The following is a 15,585-nucleotide window of genomic DNA, read 5'->3' on the forward strand; positions in this document are numbered from 1 at the left end:
AATGTCTTTTCTTCCGTGTGTGCTTCTTAGACTGTAAGCTCTTCAGAGCAGGGACTATCCTTAACTTGTCTTATTCAGCACTTACTGGATAATAAATTACTACCAACTGTTCTGAGCCAATGTCCCGCCTGGATTGAGACTTACTACTTAACTGAGAACCCAGCTAGTCTCTCAGCTGCAGAAGTGTTTGGAAGGACTCCCCTTTCATGGAAGAGTAAAACTTATTCTATACAGTAAAAATTATTTCCTTCCCCCCATTTCAGATACAAACCAGCTCCTTGACTGTTGAAATTTAAAAAATGTAGGCCCAGACATTTCTCATCTTCCTCCCCAAGCACCTTCCCCGAGAAAGGAAGAAAAAAGGGTTTATATTAAATTTATATTTTTAAAAATATATTATGAATTTATCTGATTCATTGTGCACCTGAAGCCTGCTATACAAAGCCCAGATAATGAAGGCATTCGTATGGTTTAAAACAAGCATTTTTAAAAGTCCTTGGATTTGATCAAGGTGCTTATGTTATCCACCACTGCACAGAGAGTAAAGCTAACTTGGTCTCCATTTCATCACAGTCACTTCATAAACTCTTCAGAGCTTCACACTGTCAGAGAAATGGCTCTTTCAGTTCTCTTCCTTCTCTGAGTCACTGGTGTAATTTCGCGTTGTCAAGGCCTTCCACGATTTGTCAGTGCTCTCAACCTTGTCCCATTTAAAGACAAAACAATACAAGTGACTTTTAATGTAACAAACGTGGTGTTATATAGTGGTTACAGCCAGGGTCTGGCATTAAGAATTTCTGGGTACTGTTCCCAGCTATGCCATGGCCTTGCTATATGACTGCGGACTTCTGTGTGCCTCAGTCTAAACATCTTTAAAATAGGCCTAGTGATTCTTGCCTACAGCACTGGAAGGCTATGTGGCTCAAATAATAAGTTTTTGTATAGCAATTTGAGGTCTGTGGATGAAAGACCAACTACAACATCAGCATTTGCAGGAGACAGCAGGGTACTCTTTGTGGACAAAGAAATGCTGCCCCATCCTCTGAAGTAAATACAGAATATACGGATCCAAAATTCACCCCAGAGGGCAGAGTGCTCCATTAGGTAATTCTGACTTTAGCTACAAACTGCTCAGATTTAAGTCGGAATTTTACCTTTGATCTTAAAAGGGAAACAGGAGCTGTCCCATAACATATGCAATGGGACGAAATGCATTACCTCTACAAATGCTTACGAAAACTGGTATAAGAAAAAAGTTACTGCCCCAAGGAGCAGGCACCTTTAAAAACCTCCCACAAAACTGGGATTTTTCATTGCAAAAGAAAAAAGTTTCAGACTGTCGCTGTTTAGTGATTGAAGAGATTGGTTATAAATGTGTTGAACAGCTGATTCTGTGTGTTCCACACGCATCCATACTTTGCACATCTAAAAGCACCACTGGCAATGCCTAATTTATATGAAATAAAAATACTTCTGCCTCTATATTTAATAGAGGTGCAACCTGCACAAACCTGGTCCCAGCATGCACTGTACCATCAGAATCCCAGTAGTCTTAACAGGCTGCATTATAGTATTAAAGATTAGGGCAGCTGCAGGTGGTGACATTCAGCAGCAGAGGCCAAACATCCACCCTTGGAGGATGCCAAGATTCATCTGTCAATCTTTTTAAACATTCAGAATCTAAGCCTCTGATAAAAAAGGTTTTTACAGTGAAGTTTTTAACCACAACTACAGTTACACAAGGTGAGACACTATCACACAGTAAGTGGCATAGCATTTCCTTGATATTGTGTGCAGTTATTTTCATTTTCAGAGTTTATTGTATCAGTTGTTTTATAAAGTCACAAATTAGGGGATAGCAAATTTGTGTCAGTCTAAGAATTTGTACTGAGTACCTTCCTGTTAAATTAAAGCCAGTTGTGTCTTAGATACCTAATCTTAACTTGCTTACTTTCACACTCTAACACACACATACTTTACAAGTATACTGGACTGTTTAGCAATACCTTGCTATGAGAAGTCATTTTGTTTTTTGGTATAATTTCTTCCACAGTCTCTGCAGCTCTCTGGAGAAGGGAGAAAATAAGGACAAAAATCAGGGGAAACCTATCTTATCTCCAAGTCTCCATTCTCTTGGAGAACTGTATGAATCTTACAGCCCTGTAGAAAGGCCATCTCTAGAGTCCTGTGCTGATACAAAAATGTGGATCCACATCGGATCCTCATCCACAAGAATGAAGAATATAGGATCTGGAAGGTGGGGAAGCAGTCTCATAGGCTATGAGCTGCAGACAGCTGATTCTCTGCCTTTGAGATCCTGTATTTAGAGCTCTGCACGGATGCAAAATTTGTATCCGCATCCGATCCACAAAAAACAGATTTGCAGGACTCTAGCCATCTCCAGGAAATGCATCCAATCCTCCCCTGTGGTTATTTCCACTTTCACAGATTCTGAAGAAGGAAACTGTGGTGGCACCAACAAAATAGCAAAGACGAGAATTTGATTTAAAAGGAGTAATAAAACTGAAGAAGCTACTTAGGACACTGCTAGACTATTGAGTCATCAAACACATTCTCAGATTCCAGCATTTACTGTTACATTGTTTGTATTGCAGAGAGGAGCCTCCGATAGCTCTATGGGATTTCATTTCTCAATATTTAAGAAAAGTTTTGATGAGACAGTTTCCTTGGAAGGCTTGTCTCCTGGGGCCAAGTTCTCCTGCTGCAAGATACAAATAACTCCCATGGACCCCAGTGGGAACTACTTGTCTCTCACAGCAGCAGCCTGAACTCCTGGACAGTTAGTAATGCAGGAGAGAAAAAGCCTTTTAGTAATTTACCAGAGAGAGTTACACCTCATACCTGATCAATAGGTAGCTCCATCTTTGTGTATTCATCCTCCACTACTTCCCGGGCACCTCGCAGCTCCTTTCTCAGGTCTTTCACTTTATAGACACTTCCCTCTTCTGTGAGGAGAAGAGAGATCTTAAAAGGGTATCCCAGACACTAGCTGTAACTTAATGCAGCTTAAGCTATAGGAATGGCTAGGTCCAGTCTAGTGTCCCTGGGGGCCTTTCATCACCACCTGCCATGTTGCTGGCACCGAGGAAATAACATTAATAAGCTGTTAACCACGTTTAGAGCTTGATTTTATACCGCAAATCAGATTAAGAACATTGAGTCGATTCTTTACGGAGATGCTGGCACGTTAAAAAAAAAAAAATCTCATTTAAAAAGTGTTCCTGACACAGTTACCTCTGTCCCCTCTCTCTGTCTCCCAGACTACCCCTCCTGCCCTGTTAGACCTTACGCCTTCATCTCTCCTGGGGTGGAATCATACATTTCTCCCACTCTTAGACCAGGCGTGGGCACTGACCATGGTTACCCAGCAGGTCCAACTGGGTTTGGTACCTGTGGTTCTTCCTTTTGGGAGCCTGTGACCAATGGTGAATAGAGTCATCATACAGGCTTCTTAAGCCAAAGTATTGTTTAACAGGAGGAACAAAACACTTAGAGAAAAATGATTTTAAGACATCAATCTATCTTACCTACACGTTTACCATCCCCTGACGGTAACTGAAGCAGGCCTAACTACTCCTGACACCACAGAGGAGTCTATGTCAGTCTGGTTTCCCCAAACAGCTCCCCAACAACTCCTCCCACACCTGAGAGAGAAAGAGAGAGTTCCTTTTTAAACTCCTATAGTGCTTTTGATCTATAATTCCCAGCCTTTTCCCATCCTGGCTTTGTCTCTTAACACACCTCACGTGTTTCCTAAGGGGGCCTGATGTCTTATCTTGAACCACTGTGTTTCCTTCCTGCTTGTTTTCCTTGCAGCCCCCTATTAAACTAAACCAATATAGTCACACAGTAAACATCCAGGATTCATAAGTTATTGCAGAGCAGCTGCACATCCACCACAGTTCCTTCCCTGGGTTGCTGCTGGGCGTTCAGACACATATTTGCTTTTCACCTTTTATGCTCTTTAATTATTGCCCCAACAAATATAATGGGGTGCAGCTCCAGGCAACTCCAGACAGAGTTCAGTATCTCAGCTTCACGGCGACTCAGGTCTCAAGAAAGTTTCATTGATGGAGTGTTTGTTGAGGAGAGGAAGGAATGGAATTACAACGGCAGTTAGGAGATGCACTAGCGACTGTTCCCCTTTAGCACCTCGGAGTTAAACTGCTCCCTTAGCATCATATTAAGGCCATTCCCTGTCATTCCTAAACATCCCTAGTGACATTCTTTACCTTGGTCAGGCCAGTGTTGCATGTTCCTGCTATTTGTCCTGTTTTGCCCTGCACGGACAGGCTTAGCGTGGAAAACAGACTCTTCCTCTTTGCGTGGATATTTCCCTGCTTGTCTGTGCACTGCTGGAGAAAGAACGGGAGTCTTGTCTTTCTCTGCGGCTCCTGTGGACTGCACCCTGCGATAGTCCGGCTGAAATTAACATTCACAATAATTTCCTTAGTGTGTTTCTTACCCTAGGGCTTGTGAGAATGAGAGACTGATTCTACAGCATTAGTTATAGAGACACAAGGCCATCTGCCCAGAATGGCCCCGCCAGCACACCTCAGAGCTGACTGGCAGGATCCCATATGATACCAGTTCTGAAAACAAGGTTTTAATGCAAACTACTATGCAGCTTAACTATAGTGGGTCACACCCAGTGTTTGCTATATTCATTACCTGCTGAGGTGGATCAATGAGGGTAGAGTCGCTAGCTCCATCCTGGGAGGTGGCATAGCTTTTACTAAACTGAGAACAAGAACAGGAAACGTTTCAACAAATGTAACAAGACAGACACCTCTCGAAAAGGACGTGGCAGCCTGGACTTGTTGGGACAGTTCATTTTCAGTGGAGTGCCCAGCTGAACCCAGCTCCTGTAGCTGAGATCCCTGTACGACCACTTCCTACTTGCACAAGAACTCTCTCCTGTCCATTCCAAGATGGATTCTCAGAGCAGCCGCCTTTACTGATCATGAAGTGGCTAAAAGAAGGGCACGAGCCCAAATTTTCAAGCCAGCGCTATGGGGCACCGTGCAACAGAAGGGAGAACCAGATGGTCATTGGCTACACAAATGTCTCCTGCTGGTCACTACTGGGCACTGGCATACTAGAGGAAAGGACGCCACAATGAGGACCATCAGAAAATAAGATCTGAAGAAGTCAACATCAAGGTCCCAAAATTAAGAAAGAAGGGGATGTTTAAGGCCTGCTCTGGAGCAGCTTCTGTTGGAGATAATACACAATGGCAAAACACTAAGATCTACTGACAATCTTACTAGGGGACTGCATACTTGGTTGCTTCTGTAGGCTGGGCGTACTGCACACACCAGGCGCTCCTTGCATCCCTCCATTCTCCCCATTGCCATCCTCCTTTATTTCAGGGACTCCCTGCAGCCCCCTCCACTTCTCCCGCATATCAGACCCTTTCATTCTCCCCCTGCCCCCAACAGAGGTTCTGTGTGCAACCCCATTCTTCCCCTGTGTGAGGGCCACCCATTTCCCCCACCATTCTTATTCTTACTCACACTTTCTCTCCCCCTCCCCCCTTCTCTTCCCTGTTCAGGATTGTCAACATTTTAAACCCAGCCAACACAGAGCTAAAATGAGCAGTATTATTAGGCTGGAATATCCAAACAGAAAAATGCCATCGAGTTGATGTAAAGGCCTCACAAGCTCAGCCAGTTATTATACTAGAAAGAGCAGGCAAGTAGGGTGCCTTCACAGGGCAGCTGTAGAGAACCCCGCTACTGCTTTAAACAGAGAGAAATAAAGCAAAGATGGGCATTTCCAGCCAGGTCCCATTGCTCACATCCAGAGGATACTGTATCAGAATCGGTGTTGGGGGCAGCTTTTCTGCTGCATCCATTTACACGTCCACTATGTACAAATTTACATCTAAACCAGCTTGATGGCTGGTCTGTAGTGTAAATGTACCAGCCTACGCAGGTTGAGCTACTTACCCCCTGATTGTGGATCCTGCGTCTGTTGTTTGGATGGTTCCTGAAACACAAAAAAACGAACCTCAGCATGTCGAGATCCAACATATTCAGAGACAGGGTGTGCATCCATGGGATGCGCATGCACAAATATTCACCCTGGTATTTTTTTTTCCCTTTTCCACATTCACAAGCGAGTGCAGTGCTGGTGAAAGGTGCTGGACTGACAGCGCGGGAGATCTCTATTCTCACAGCAGGCAGAGCGCAGGTAGCATCAGTGCAGGCTCCCCCTCCAACGTGCCTCAGCCCTAACCTGATGAGGGAGCTGTCTCCAGGACCTAGTCAATCCTGTACTGCTCTGTGGAGACGATCCACAGAAATGAGAATTCGTGATGCTTGTGAAGAGCTGTTTGACTCTAAACTGAGCCAATACCCACCACTCATTGCACACAGGCCACTAAACAGCCAGCAGGTGATTAAAAGAAAAAAGTTCTTAGTCACTGCTGACCTAGGCTAGATTTGAAGCACCATCCTAGGGATGGAAGGATCTATCCCACTGCCAATCCCAGACCATCCAAATCTGCTGCTATTCCCAACTGACAACTGCTCTTTGGCCCTTGCTACAGGACTACTGGGAAACTCAGCCAAGCTACTACTTTTTCTGGTTCTGGGCACAGGGATTTCATAGGGTGGTTTGTACATGTTAAAAACAGCCCGACACTAAAATGCTTTAAAAAAAAAAACAAAACAATTTTGTAACCCATTTTCTATCATAATTCAGATTATTTTAATCCAAGCCTCAAAACACTCTCACAACAGAATCCTAATAATAAAGAAATGGATTTCTTTAAATGTTCCCATTTTAAGTTGGGAAACTTGATATGCAAACTCAATAAAAGCTGTTAAAGTTGTTTCCAAGGTTCGAACACACTTTTGCCAGGGGATGGGTGGAAGGGCTCCCTGTCTTTCCAGGTGAACACCTTTAAGTGCTCTTTGCCAGGTTCCAATCACACCAGGAGAGCATTGCTGAAATCTGGCTCAACATTGAGACATTTCTTTTTAAAGTGATTTTGGGTTAGTTCCAGCCACCATTTTCATCTCCATTGAGCATCTCCAGTTTTAGGTGCCCAGTTTGAGACACCTAAGTGCTGAGGTGACTCAGCAGCTCTGAAAATTCAGGCCCCTGCGTGTCTCAAACTGGGCATCCAAAAAGTCAGACAGTTTTGAAAATAGGGGCTTGAGCGATTATTAAGTTACAGGAAGAACTAGTCATTTGTTCCCTTATTTCCCCTCTCCTCACTCCCATGCATAAATAAAACTTTTAAGCTTATCTTTAGACCACAGGTACATGCCTACCTACCGTAATGCCCGGTGCCCAGAATTCTTAGGCACCAGCAGTTCAAAGTAGGGCAGATTTTTGTACTTCTCCACCCCGACTGCCACATAGTATTCACCGTTCACCAACTCCTCGCCACTGGAGACCGGGACTCCATCCAGTTGGCAGAGTCTATGGAAGAAGATGGCAAGGGGGTTAGAAAAAGCATGGGAGTGGGGCAGGCGAGGGAGGAGCAGCAAATGATCCTGCTTGGGTGGAAGTACACCCTGTGATCAAGAAAATGGGAGCAGAACATAGAAAACAGGCCAGAGAATGGGCCAAGCTCACTGTTCGTGAAGGTCTGCTGAAGTCAGTGGAGTTATTAGACTGTGGTGAATGTGCCCCAGTGTGTTTCAGCATAAGTTAATCTACTGGGTAAACTATATTTGTTCTGTAAGATTCCCCTCCCCCCATACCCATATGACATAATATAAGGACAACGATTTGCTTATAGCTATTCTCACTGGAGCATAATGAACATTAACTCTCACCAAGCCCCCAAGAGGAAAGTATTAGTCCCATTTTACAGAAGGTAAAACTTGAGTACCAGGGCCAAACAGCACATCAGTGGCAGAAACAGGATTAGAACCCAGGTGTCCTGACTCCCGGTCCTCTTGCACTAAGCGTTAAACAGTGTAAGAAGACACAGCATAGACCAGATGGACATAAGGAAAAGCCAGTAGTGCCTCTTGTGGATACCTACTTTCGAACAGCTCCACTGTGCAGGTTGGCTTTCTCCGTCAGCAGGCCCAGGATGGTGTCCCACTCCTTCAGGGTGCTCTTTGAGAGCAACAGTCGGAAAGGGGGGCTCAGCAAATCCCCATTCCGGAAAACACTTCAATAAAAGGGCCAAGAAAAAATGTGTGATGAGCCTGTATTCCCAGCCCCCTGTATCTGTACCCCCCAACCCCCATGAACAAAGAGCCAACTCCTCTAGAACTTTCCACACATCCAAGCCATTAGCTCTCCAACAGCCACACGATTAAACAGCTCAGTATTATTGGGAGCGTAGTGATAGAGCCGAAGGGTCCCAACCGGGATTGGATCTTGGTGTTGTACAAATATATGAAATGGTTCCTTCACCAAAGAGTTTATCATCTAACGGGTCTCAAACTCAGTTTATCTTAGAGCCAGTGCCAGTCCTTAAATCCTCCCAGTGGGCCAATAATGTCACTCATGCCACCCAGAACCCACCCTACCAAAACTCTGCCCCCCCCCCAAACTCCGCCCCACACCTGCCTAAGGCTTGGAGAGGGAATTTGGGTGGAGGAGGAGGTCTGGGGTAGGAGATTGAGGTGCAGACTCTGGGAGGAAGTTTGGGTGGGGGAGGAGGTCTGGGGTGCAGGCTCTGGGATTGAGTTTGGGTGCTGGTTGCAGGCTCAGGGAGGGAGTTTGGGGGCGGGAGGGGCTCTGTGGGAATGGGGTGGGGGTGCAGGCTCTGGGAGGGAGTTTGAGGCTGGGAGGTGCAGGGAGGGGGAGAGGGTGTGGCGCTTACCTGGGGCTCCAAGACAGGGTGGCCCAGGGGTCCTCCAGACGCTGCTGCCCCCAGGCACCGTGGAGGCCGCAGGGAAGGGCCAGCAGACATGTGGAGTGAGCTGGCAGATGCTGCTCAACTCCACTGCACTGCTGGTGGTGGCCGGGAGCCCTGGGCCATTGTAAATTGCCCAGGGGAGAGGGAACCCCCAGGGGCAGCAGGCGGGGTCAAGGGAGAGACCCAGCCCCAAAACTGCTAGAGCCCCACAGGCCACACTGGGGAGGTTCTCAGGCTACAGATGACCCACAGGGCGGGAGTTTGAGACCCCTGATCTAAAACAACAGATGAAGAGGCAGGAACAGAAGACAACGTAGGAGCAGTATGAACAAGGCAATGATAGAGGAGAGCAACACATGTACTTATCTCTCCTTTACCTCTAGGAACAGACAATGTATGAAGTGTGGAGGAAAGGGAGGCCATCAAAATATGGACAATGTTTACACGTGCACATGTCAAAGTTTTCTTTTAAAGATATATATCAATTATAGCCAACAGCCCCTCCCTCTGTCCATTATCAGCTGGGCTTTAATTGTAGACACCATGGAAGAAGTGAGCCTTGAGGAGGGATCGGAGGGTGGTGGCTTTATGGATCAGCCTGGGGAGAACATGCCAAGCTCAAGGGGCAGCATGAAGGAAGCACAGAGATGGTTGTGGGGGGAGCAATAAAAAAGGTTGGCATCGCTGGCAGACGAAGCAGAAGAGACAAGAGCGGATAAACAGAGTGGCAGAGTTGCGAAGAACCTCAAAGATGAGAAGAGGCTTGAACTTTAAACAGATGACGTCAGTGGAGAGATTCCAAACCGAGGAGTGACGTGGTCAGAGCTACAGACAAAGACTATTATCTCAGCAGGAACCCTTTGAATGGACTGGAGATGGCCTATAATGCCAGACCCTTGAGGTCAGACGTACAGATAGTGTGATCTCCAGCTAGCATGTCACAAATTTCCTCCCAGTCAAGACAGATCATCCCAAGGCACAGCACACTGGATTCAGAACTTAACAGTGAGGTCTTGGCCTGTAATAATCCATATGCACAGCCAGTGCTTCGTATATTGGACCAAACTGTGCTCTCAGTTTACACTGTTGTAAATTCAGAGTTAACCCAGTTGAAGCCAATGTGGTTACACTGGATTTACACTAAATCAGTATCTGGTCCAATCAGTTAGAAGCCCAGGAAACTCTGGTACTAATGCGGTTTTCCGTGCTTGTTCTGTTTCAGAAGATGAAATGATTGTGCTCATAGAAAACCAATCCACACATAAAACTGCAAGATTCATTTAACCCAGGGCTAGAGGAGCAGGGGCCCAGAATATATCCAGCTACAGAGGGTGGTCATTGAAGAGGAAGGGTCCCTTACTTCTACAGAATGACTCTGTCCTGACAGGGAGGAGCTTGATCTGAATGAAGGAGGCATAGATAGAAATAGCAACTAGCTCTGGGAGGGACTGGGGCAGGAATACACCCCTCCAAAGCCAGCTTCCCCCAGTTCCTGAGCTCAAGGACTCTGCCTCCAGCCTCCCCAGACCTCCTGCTCCCCAAGGGAATCTTTAGAGCAAAGTCAAAAGGCGCTCACTGTATAATGCAGGGCAGGTGGACGTGCTTCTGCCATCGTGCTGCCAAGTTCAGCTTCTGGGGAACCATGGGGCGGATCTACAGGCCAGATTCAGCACACACAAATGTCACTCAAATGCAGAGCTTAGGAGCGGCCTGCCAGATGGGACTTCCCAACTTGCTGCATGGTCTCATTGCTGCTAGGTGGGGCTTGTTTTCAGGCAAGTCCTGGAGAGCCTCTTTACACATACCCCCACCCTCCACATCAACAAATGGGTTGGCAAGGCCAGGTGTATACCAAGGTTGCCAGGGTTAAGTCTGTGTACAGGCCTAAGTGCTAATGGTGGTGACAGAATGTAAACAAAGGGCTGAGCTCTGCTGGCAGTCACACAGGGAATGTCCCCATTGACTCCCAAAGCGCTTTCAGGGCCTGCATTCTTAGGCAGCCACAATTATTCCTGTCACCCACTGCTTCCTCACTCCTGCGCCTTCTGCATTTTGCACAACTGCCTCCTCTGCACAGTTTAGAATTGACAATCTCAGTTCCATTAATGTTTCAATGGGGGTGGGGTGGGGGGTGCACCCACAGCCCATTTCCACTGCAGCCAGCTGCTGTTCTGACAAACTTATTTACAAGCTGTGAACATTTTGAAGAGACTGGTAGGAGAGCACTGCTTTCTCTACTGTATTAGTCATGGTGGGAAAAATGTCACATACCCAGGTAGATCTCACACTGCCACCCGCCTCCCCCGACCCCTATGCAGAGAGTGGTTAGAGAAACACATGCAATCGGCCTTGTAGAAAGTCATTCCTGACAAAGTTCTCTGCTAGCAGCAAGCAGGTGTCCTAATCCCTGACCAAGCCTTACATTCTGCTCGCTCTTTGAACAAGGCAACCACTTGTCTCCCCCACGGACTCACCTGCAAGCCATTTTTTTTCCTGCTCCCACTGAGCTGCTTCATTCCATGGTTTAAATAGCTGTAAAAACGGAGGCAAGAAAATGATCAATACACACCTCTTCTAACCTCCATCATCCTAACCTGGAGAGAACTTCATTTGTATATAATAAACTTAATACCTTATTCTACGTCTCATCAGCATGAATAGACGTGAAACTGTGGACTGGTCAGCCTACAACAACAAAATTCTAGCTGGTTTTTAACTGGTTACAATCACAAGAGGATTATGTCTAGTGTTTACTTCTTTAGGCAATATTGGAAAGAACTGGACCAATGTTAACTGGTTTGGTCACTTCTCAGCTGATTGGCATACAGATATTTGCAGAAGTCAAGAACAGTGTTGCCTAAATTCATGCTGCAGCCATTCCCATTGTATATAAAACTCTCTGCTTCCCAGTGCGTATCAGCACGAAATCATCATTTCTTCTGGACTTCTCTCATTTGCCCTCCAGAAGGCTAGACTAACCAACAACTCTTATAATGAAACAATTCTCAGCCAAACAGGTGGAGTTCCAGATACCACATATGCTAACTTCACGTTTTGGTGAACATCACGTTTTATCCCTTGAGCGAGACATTGACCAAGACTCCCAAGCACTGGCCAGCGTTGCTCAATAAGTACAGCTTGACGGTTTCCTCCACAATATTTACTTACCGAGTACAATTCATCCCCCATGAAACTTCACTGATTCCAAAAGAGTTATGCCAGGAATGAATCTGGCCCACTATATTTTAGGCTACATTTAAAAAAACAAATACGCATTTGGAAATGCCCGCTCCATGCAGAACATAAGAAACCTGGTAGAATGAGGATGATTCATCAGTAGCTGACATTTCTAGGGACACTTGTGATGGAAGCCCACAGCAGAGAGCCCCAGCTAACTCCCACTGAGCTCCCTAAACACAGAGCTGTGTATAACGCAACACAATACTGCACAGCACATACCAACACCCTGCCAGAACATACATTTCTCTGCAGATATTTTTGTATTCCTCTAATGTGAAAGATCACCTTGATTTACACTTCCAGCACATCTAGGAATACTCACAACTGATTCCAATGAGTGAAGCAATTAAAAGGACAGATCTCGTCCTTCCCAGTTTCAGGCTAACACACAGCTGATTGTTGCATGTCCTTTAAAATCCTGAATATTAAACTTATTTAAAGTCCTTTGAACTTCCCCACTATTAATTTTAAGGGTGGATAATCTGATGAGAAGTAAAACCCAAGATTACTGACAAGTTGTGTGGCACAAAAGAATTTAACATCCAACTAGCTACGCTAAGGTTTTCTTTTGATAAAGACTGGTTCTTATTAATGGTGAGTGAGGCACGGCATGAGAGCAGGAATGAGCTCCTTGGTGAGCTGGCTCTGTCAGTCAAAACAAGGGGGGGACTCTAAGCTCAGCGCCGTCAGCCATATTTATGGCAAATCAAACACACTGCCTGAATTTCTCACGTACCCCCCATTACCCGCTCAGCCTCCAATTTCTTTCCACATTCTGCCTCAGACTTGCTACAGAACATAACGCGCACAGAAGTGCTGTCTGTTTTCACCTGCAGTTACCTCTTCCTTCCCCAATAGCCACATGGGGATAGGTATCTAAGTCCCGAGATTGAAGTTAACAGTTTAATCTACTCACTCTAGCCTTTTGAACCGCTCAAAGCCAGCTGCCACATATGGGCATCCATTCTGCAACTCCTCCAGCTCAGTGACCCGGTGGCCCTGCCTGGGGGTGTAGATGTTCCTCACAGCCACAGACGCATGGATTGTGCTGGTCACCTCATTCAGAAACGCTTCAAAGGTCAGGAACTGGCGCTGGTTCACCACAAACTTCCTTCCATGGAAGAAGGAGTCTCCATTGCGATAGATCATCACGTTCTTGGCCACAGGGGCCAGAGCTATTGTGCTAGAGCTCATTCCTCGAGCCGCGTCCACCTCACTGATCAGAGAGGTGCAAGCCGATCAGTGCAGGGCAAAGGCTGGAAGAGGAAAACCCCAGGGACCCTTGTGCTAAGCACAAGCCCTTGCTGACTGGCTGGCTGCCTTTGTGCTCCCTCTCCCTTCTCAGAGCTGTGTTCTAAAAGGGACTCTTGCCGTTTCCACGGCTGCAGGCCTAGCAAGAGGACGGAGTTTTGTGGGCCGGCCTGGAGGCTGAGTCACTCAAACCGAGAACCAAACAGCTCCTCAGTACCTCTCCTCTACCACAATAAACAGCACCAAAAGCTCCCTCACAGCCCAGCACAGCTCCGAAATCAAGAGACTGGCTGGCTCAGGAGAGCAGACAGGGCTGATTACCTCTGCAGTGGTGATTCAAATCCAAATGAGTGGAGGTGTCTGAAAAGTTGTCACTCTCTGATAACTGCTCAGTGGTCTGTGTGATAAGAGTTTGGCAGGTGCCAATGCAGTGCCTAGTTGACTATCCTCTGCATCACAAAGCAACCCCCCCCCGCATTTGCATTAATTAGCTCCATAGCTACCATCATCAAAACGGATTATGGGACTGAACTGACCTGCTGGCCTACAGGAGAGGAAGGCTAGTCCAGTGATTAGGATATTAGCCCATGACCAGGGAGACCCAGGTTCAATTCCCTGCTCTGCCACAGGTTTCCTGTAGTAAGGGGGAAGCCTGAAAAGTACCTACAGTAGAAAGATGGTAGCAGGACTGGGAGGGGGAAGCTTGAACTACTGCAGACCAGTTTGCAGAGGAATTCAAGCCAAACACCTCTTACTTGCATGCCAGCTATTAAAAAAATATTTCAGTGCAAACAAAGCTATACTTACCCCTGTCTTCTCCCGCTCTCTATTCCACTGCTGAGAGCATAGATTCAAGATACCAGCCTGATTCCCAAAGTTACTGATTTCCCCATCTCTGCAGAGGGGGTGAAGTGATGAGACCAGCCTGTGACAGCTCCTTTCCTGTTCTTGAACACAGAGGGCCAAACCTTCATCCTGCTCAAGTTAGTAGCTCATTAGCCTTCAATGGGACCAGAATCCAGCCCAGAGAGTTTCAAAGTTTACATTGGCTGGACCCATCAAATTCTGAAGTACCCCTCCTTATGTTTACAGGGCTAGTCTGTAATAAATGGAGTCAAGTGAGTTGGCCAGAAAGACATATGCATTAAAGGATGCACCCAAGAGCTTTATTTACATTGTGAACTGGTTACACCTGTGTAGAACTGATAAATGAAATTGTTTTTAATTGTTCACTTTATTAATGTAAGTTCTGTTCACCATTCACTACACTTGCCTGCATTGTAACTTCTGTTCACTGTTTGATTTTGTATTTCATATGACTTGGCATTGTGCCTCTCTCATACAACTTTGTATTAGAAAATTGGTAGAAAACTTTGTATCAAATGTTATAGCCCCTAAGGACAGTATAGTTAAAGTAAAAGAAACATGTGCCTTTTTGCTAAAAGTAGAATAAGATCTCCCCCCCCCCCCCACTCTGTAATCAATTGCCCCATTGACTGAATGAGGTGTGAATGAGTGAGGCTTGGAAGACACCCACCTCCAGACAGCTACAACAGTTGAAGAGGGAATGGAAGCCAGAGCAAAGGACAATACAACTTGTCAAGTGGGCCCAATAAAGAAAAGCAGACATATTGACGACCTCAGGGATTAGAAGCAAGCACCTTCTTTAGAAAACGCCCTCTTTGAGCAGCATTGGGACAACACCCAGAAAAAAAGCAGCACAAAGACCAACGGACACAGACCCAGATTTTGAATCTGGTCTGGATTTGCATAAGAGGAAAGCTGCTATAAATACAAGGTGTCTTGCAGAAGGACCCTGGGTCTCGTCTTGTCACCGTAGGAGCATCGATCCGGATCGGCAGAAGCCCGGCTCCACCCCTCCCCCATCTAACTCACCTGGCCAGTGCAGTTAAGGGGAGCAACGTGTTGGTAACAACAGCAAGACGGAGTGTGTTTGTGTCTGTGTGTGTGTGTGTGAATGCATGACTGTAATAGATCATATGCATATGATAAAGTGTTAATTAAACCTGTATTACTAATCAATGTGGCGTTTTGCCTTATCCTCCCTGAAAAGATCCCGTATAGCACTTTGAGTACAACACCTGGAAAGCTTTCCTTCAACATACACCCTGTCACCTGAAGCAATAGCCTCTGCCCATCCCTAGCATTTGACACTACAACTGAGATTAGGCTTGCTTTACTTTTCACTGGATAGCGTCTGTGCTAGGTGGCGGGATCAA

General features: G+C 46.1%; 1 protein-coding gene across 3 annotated transcripts; it reads right to left on the reverse strand.

Moving 5' to 3' along the window:
- Window positions 1-7: 7 nt before the first annotated feature.
- On the reverse strand, window positions 8-15,530 carry DCDC2B (doublecortin domain containing 2B). 3 transcript variants are annotated; one of them, XM_032787808.2, is made up of 13 exons: window positions 15,448-15,530; window positions 13,011-14,537; window positions 11,329-11,386; window positions 10,431-10,507; window positions 8,027-8,158; window positions 7,309-7,455; window positions 5,973-6,012; window positions 4,693-4,761; window positions 4,254-4,443; window positions 2,863-2,966; window positions 2,007-2,066; window positions 268-700; window positions 8-99 (listed from the first exon to the last, which is right to left on the reverse strand). In XM_032787808.2, the coding sequence occupies exons 2-12, from the start codon at window positions 13,286-13,288 to the stop codon at window positions 623-625; spliced, it is 1,233 nt and encodes a 410-aa protein (XP_032643699.1). In that variant the 5' UTR covers window positions 13,289-14,537; window positions 15,448-15,530; the 3' UTR covers window positions 8-99; window positions 268-622. The 3 variants fall into 3 exon arrangements, with proteins under 3 accessions (XP_032643699.1, XP_032643700.1, XP_032643701.1); XM_032787809.2 differs by lacking the exon at window positions 4,693-4,761; XM_032787810.2 differs by lacking the exons at window positions 8-99; window positions 268-700; window positions 2,007-2,066 and adding an exon at window positions 2,076-2,331.
- Window positions 15,531-15,585: the final 55 nt, after the last annotated feature.

This window comes from Chelonoidis abingdonii, chromosome 25 (genome assembly GCF_003597395.2).
Source record: "Chelonoidis abingdonii isolate Lonesome George chromosome 25, CheloAbing_2.0, whole genome shotgun sequence".
NCBI lineage: Eukaryota > Metazoa > Chordata > Testudines > Testudinidae > Chelonoidis > Chelonoidis abingdonii.

Excerpts from the sequence above, each read along its gene's own strand:
- DCDC2B (XM_032787808.2), bottom strand. The coding sequence starts at position 13,288 with ATGAGCTCTAGCACAATAGCTCTGGCCCCTGTGGCCAAGAACGTGATG. Across the intron at positions 4,762-5,972 it reads GCAGGATCCACAATCAGGGG|TTTAGTAAAAGCTATGCCAC; the intron begins GTAAGTAGCTCA and ends TCTTGTTCTCAG. Across the intron at positions 2,067-2,862 it reads TGGAGCTACCTATTGATCAG|AGAGCTGCAGAGACTGTGGA; the intron begins GTATGAGGTGTA and ends TCCCTTCTCCAG.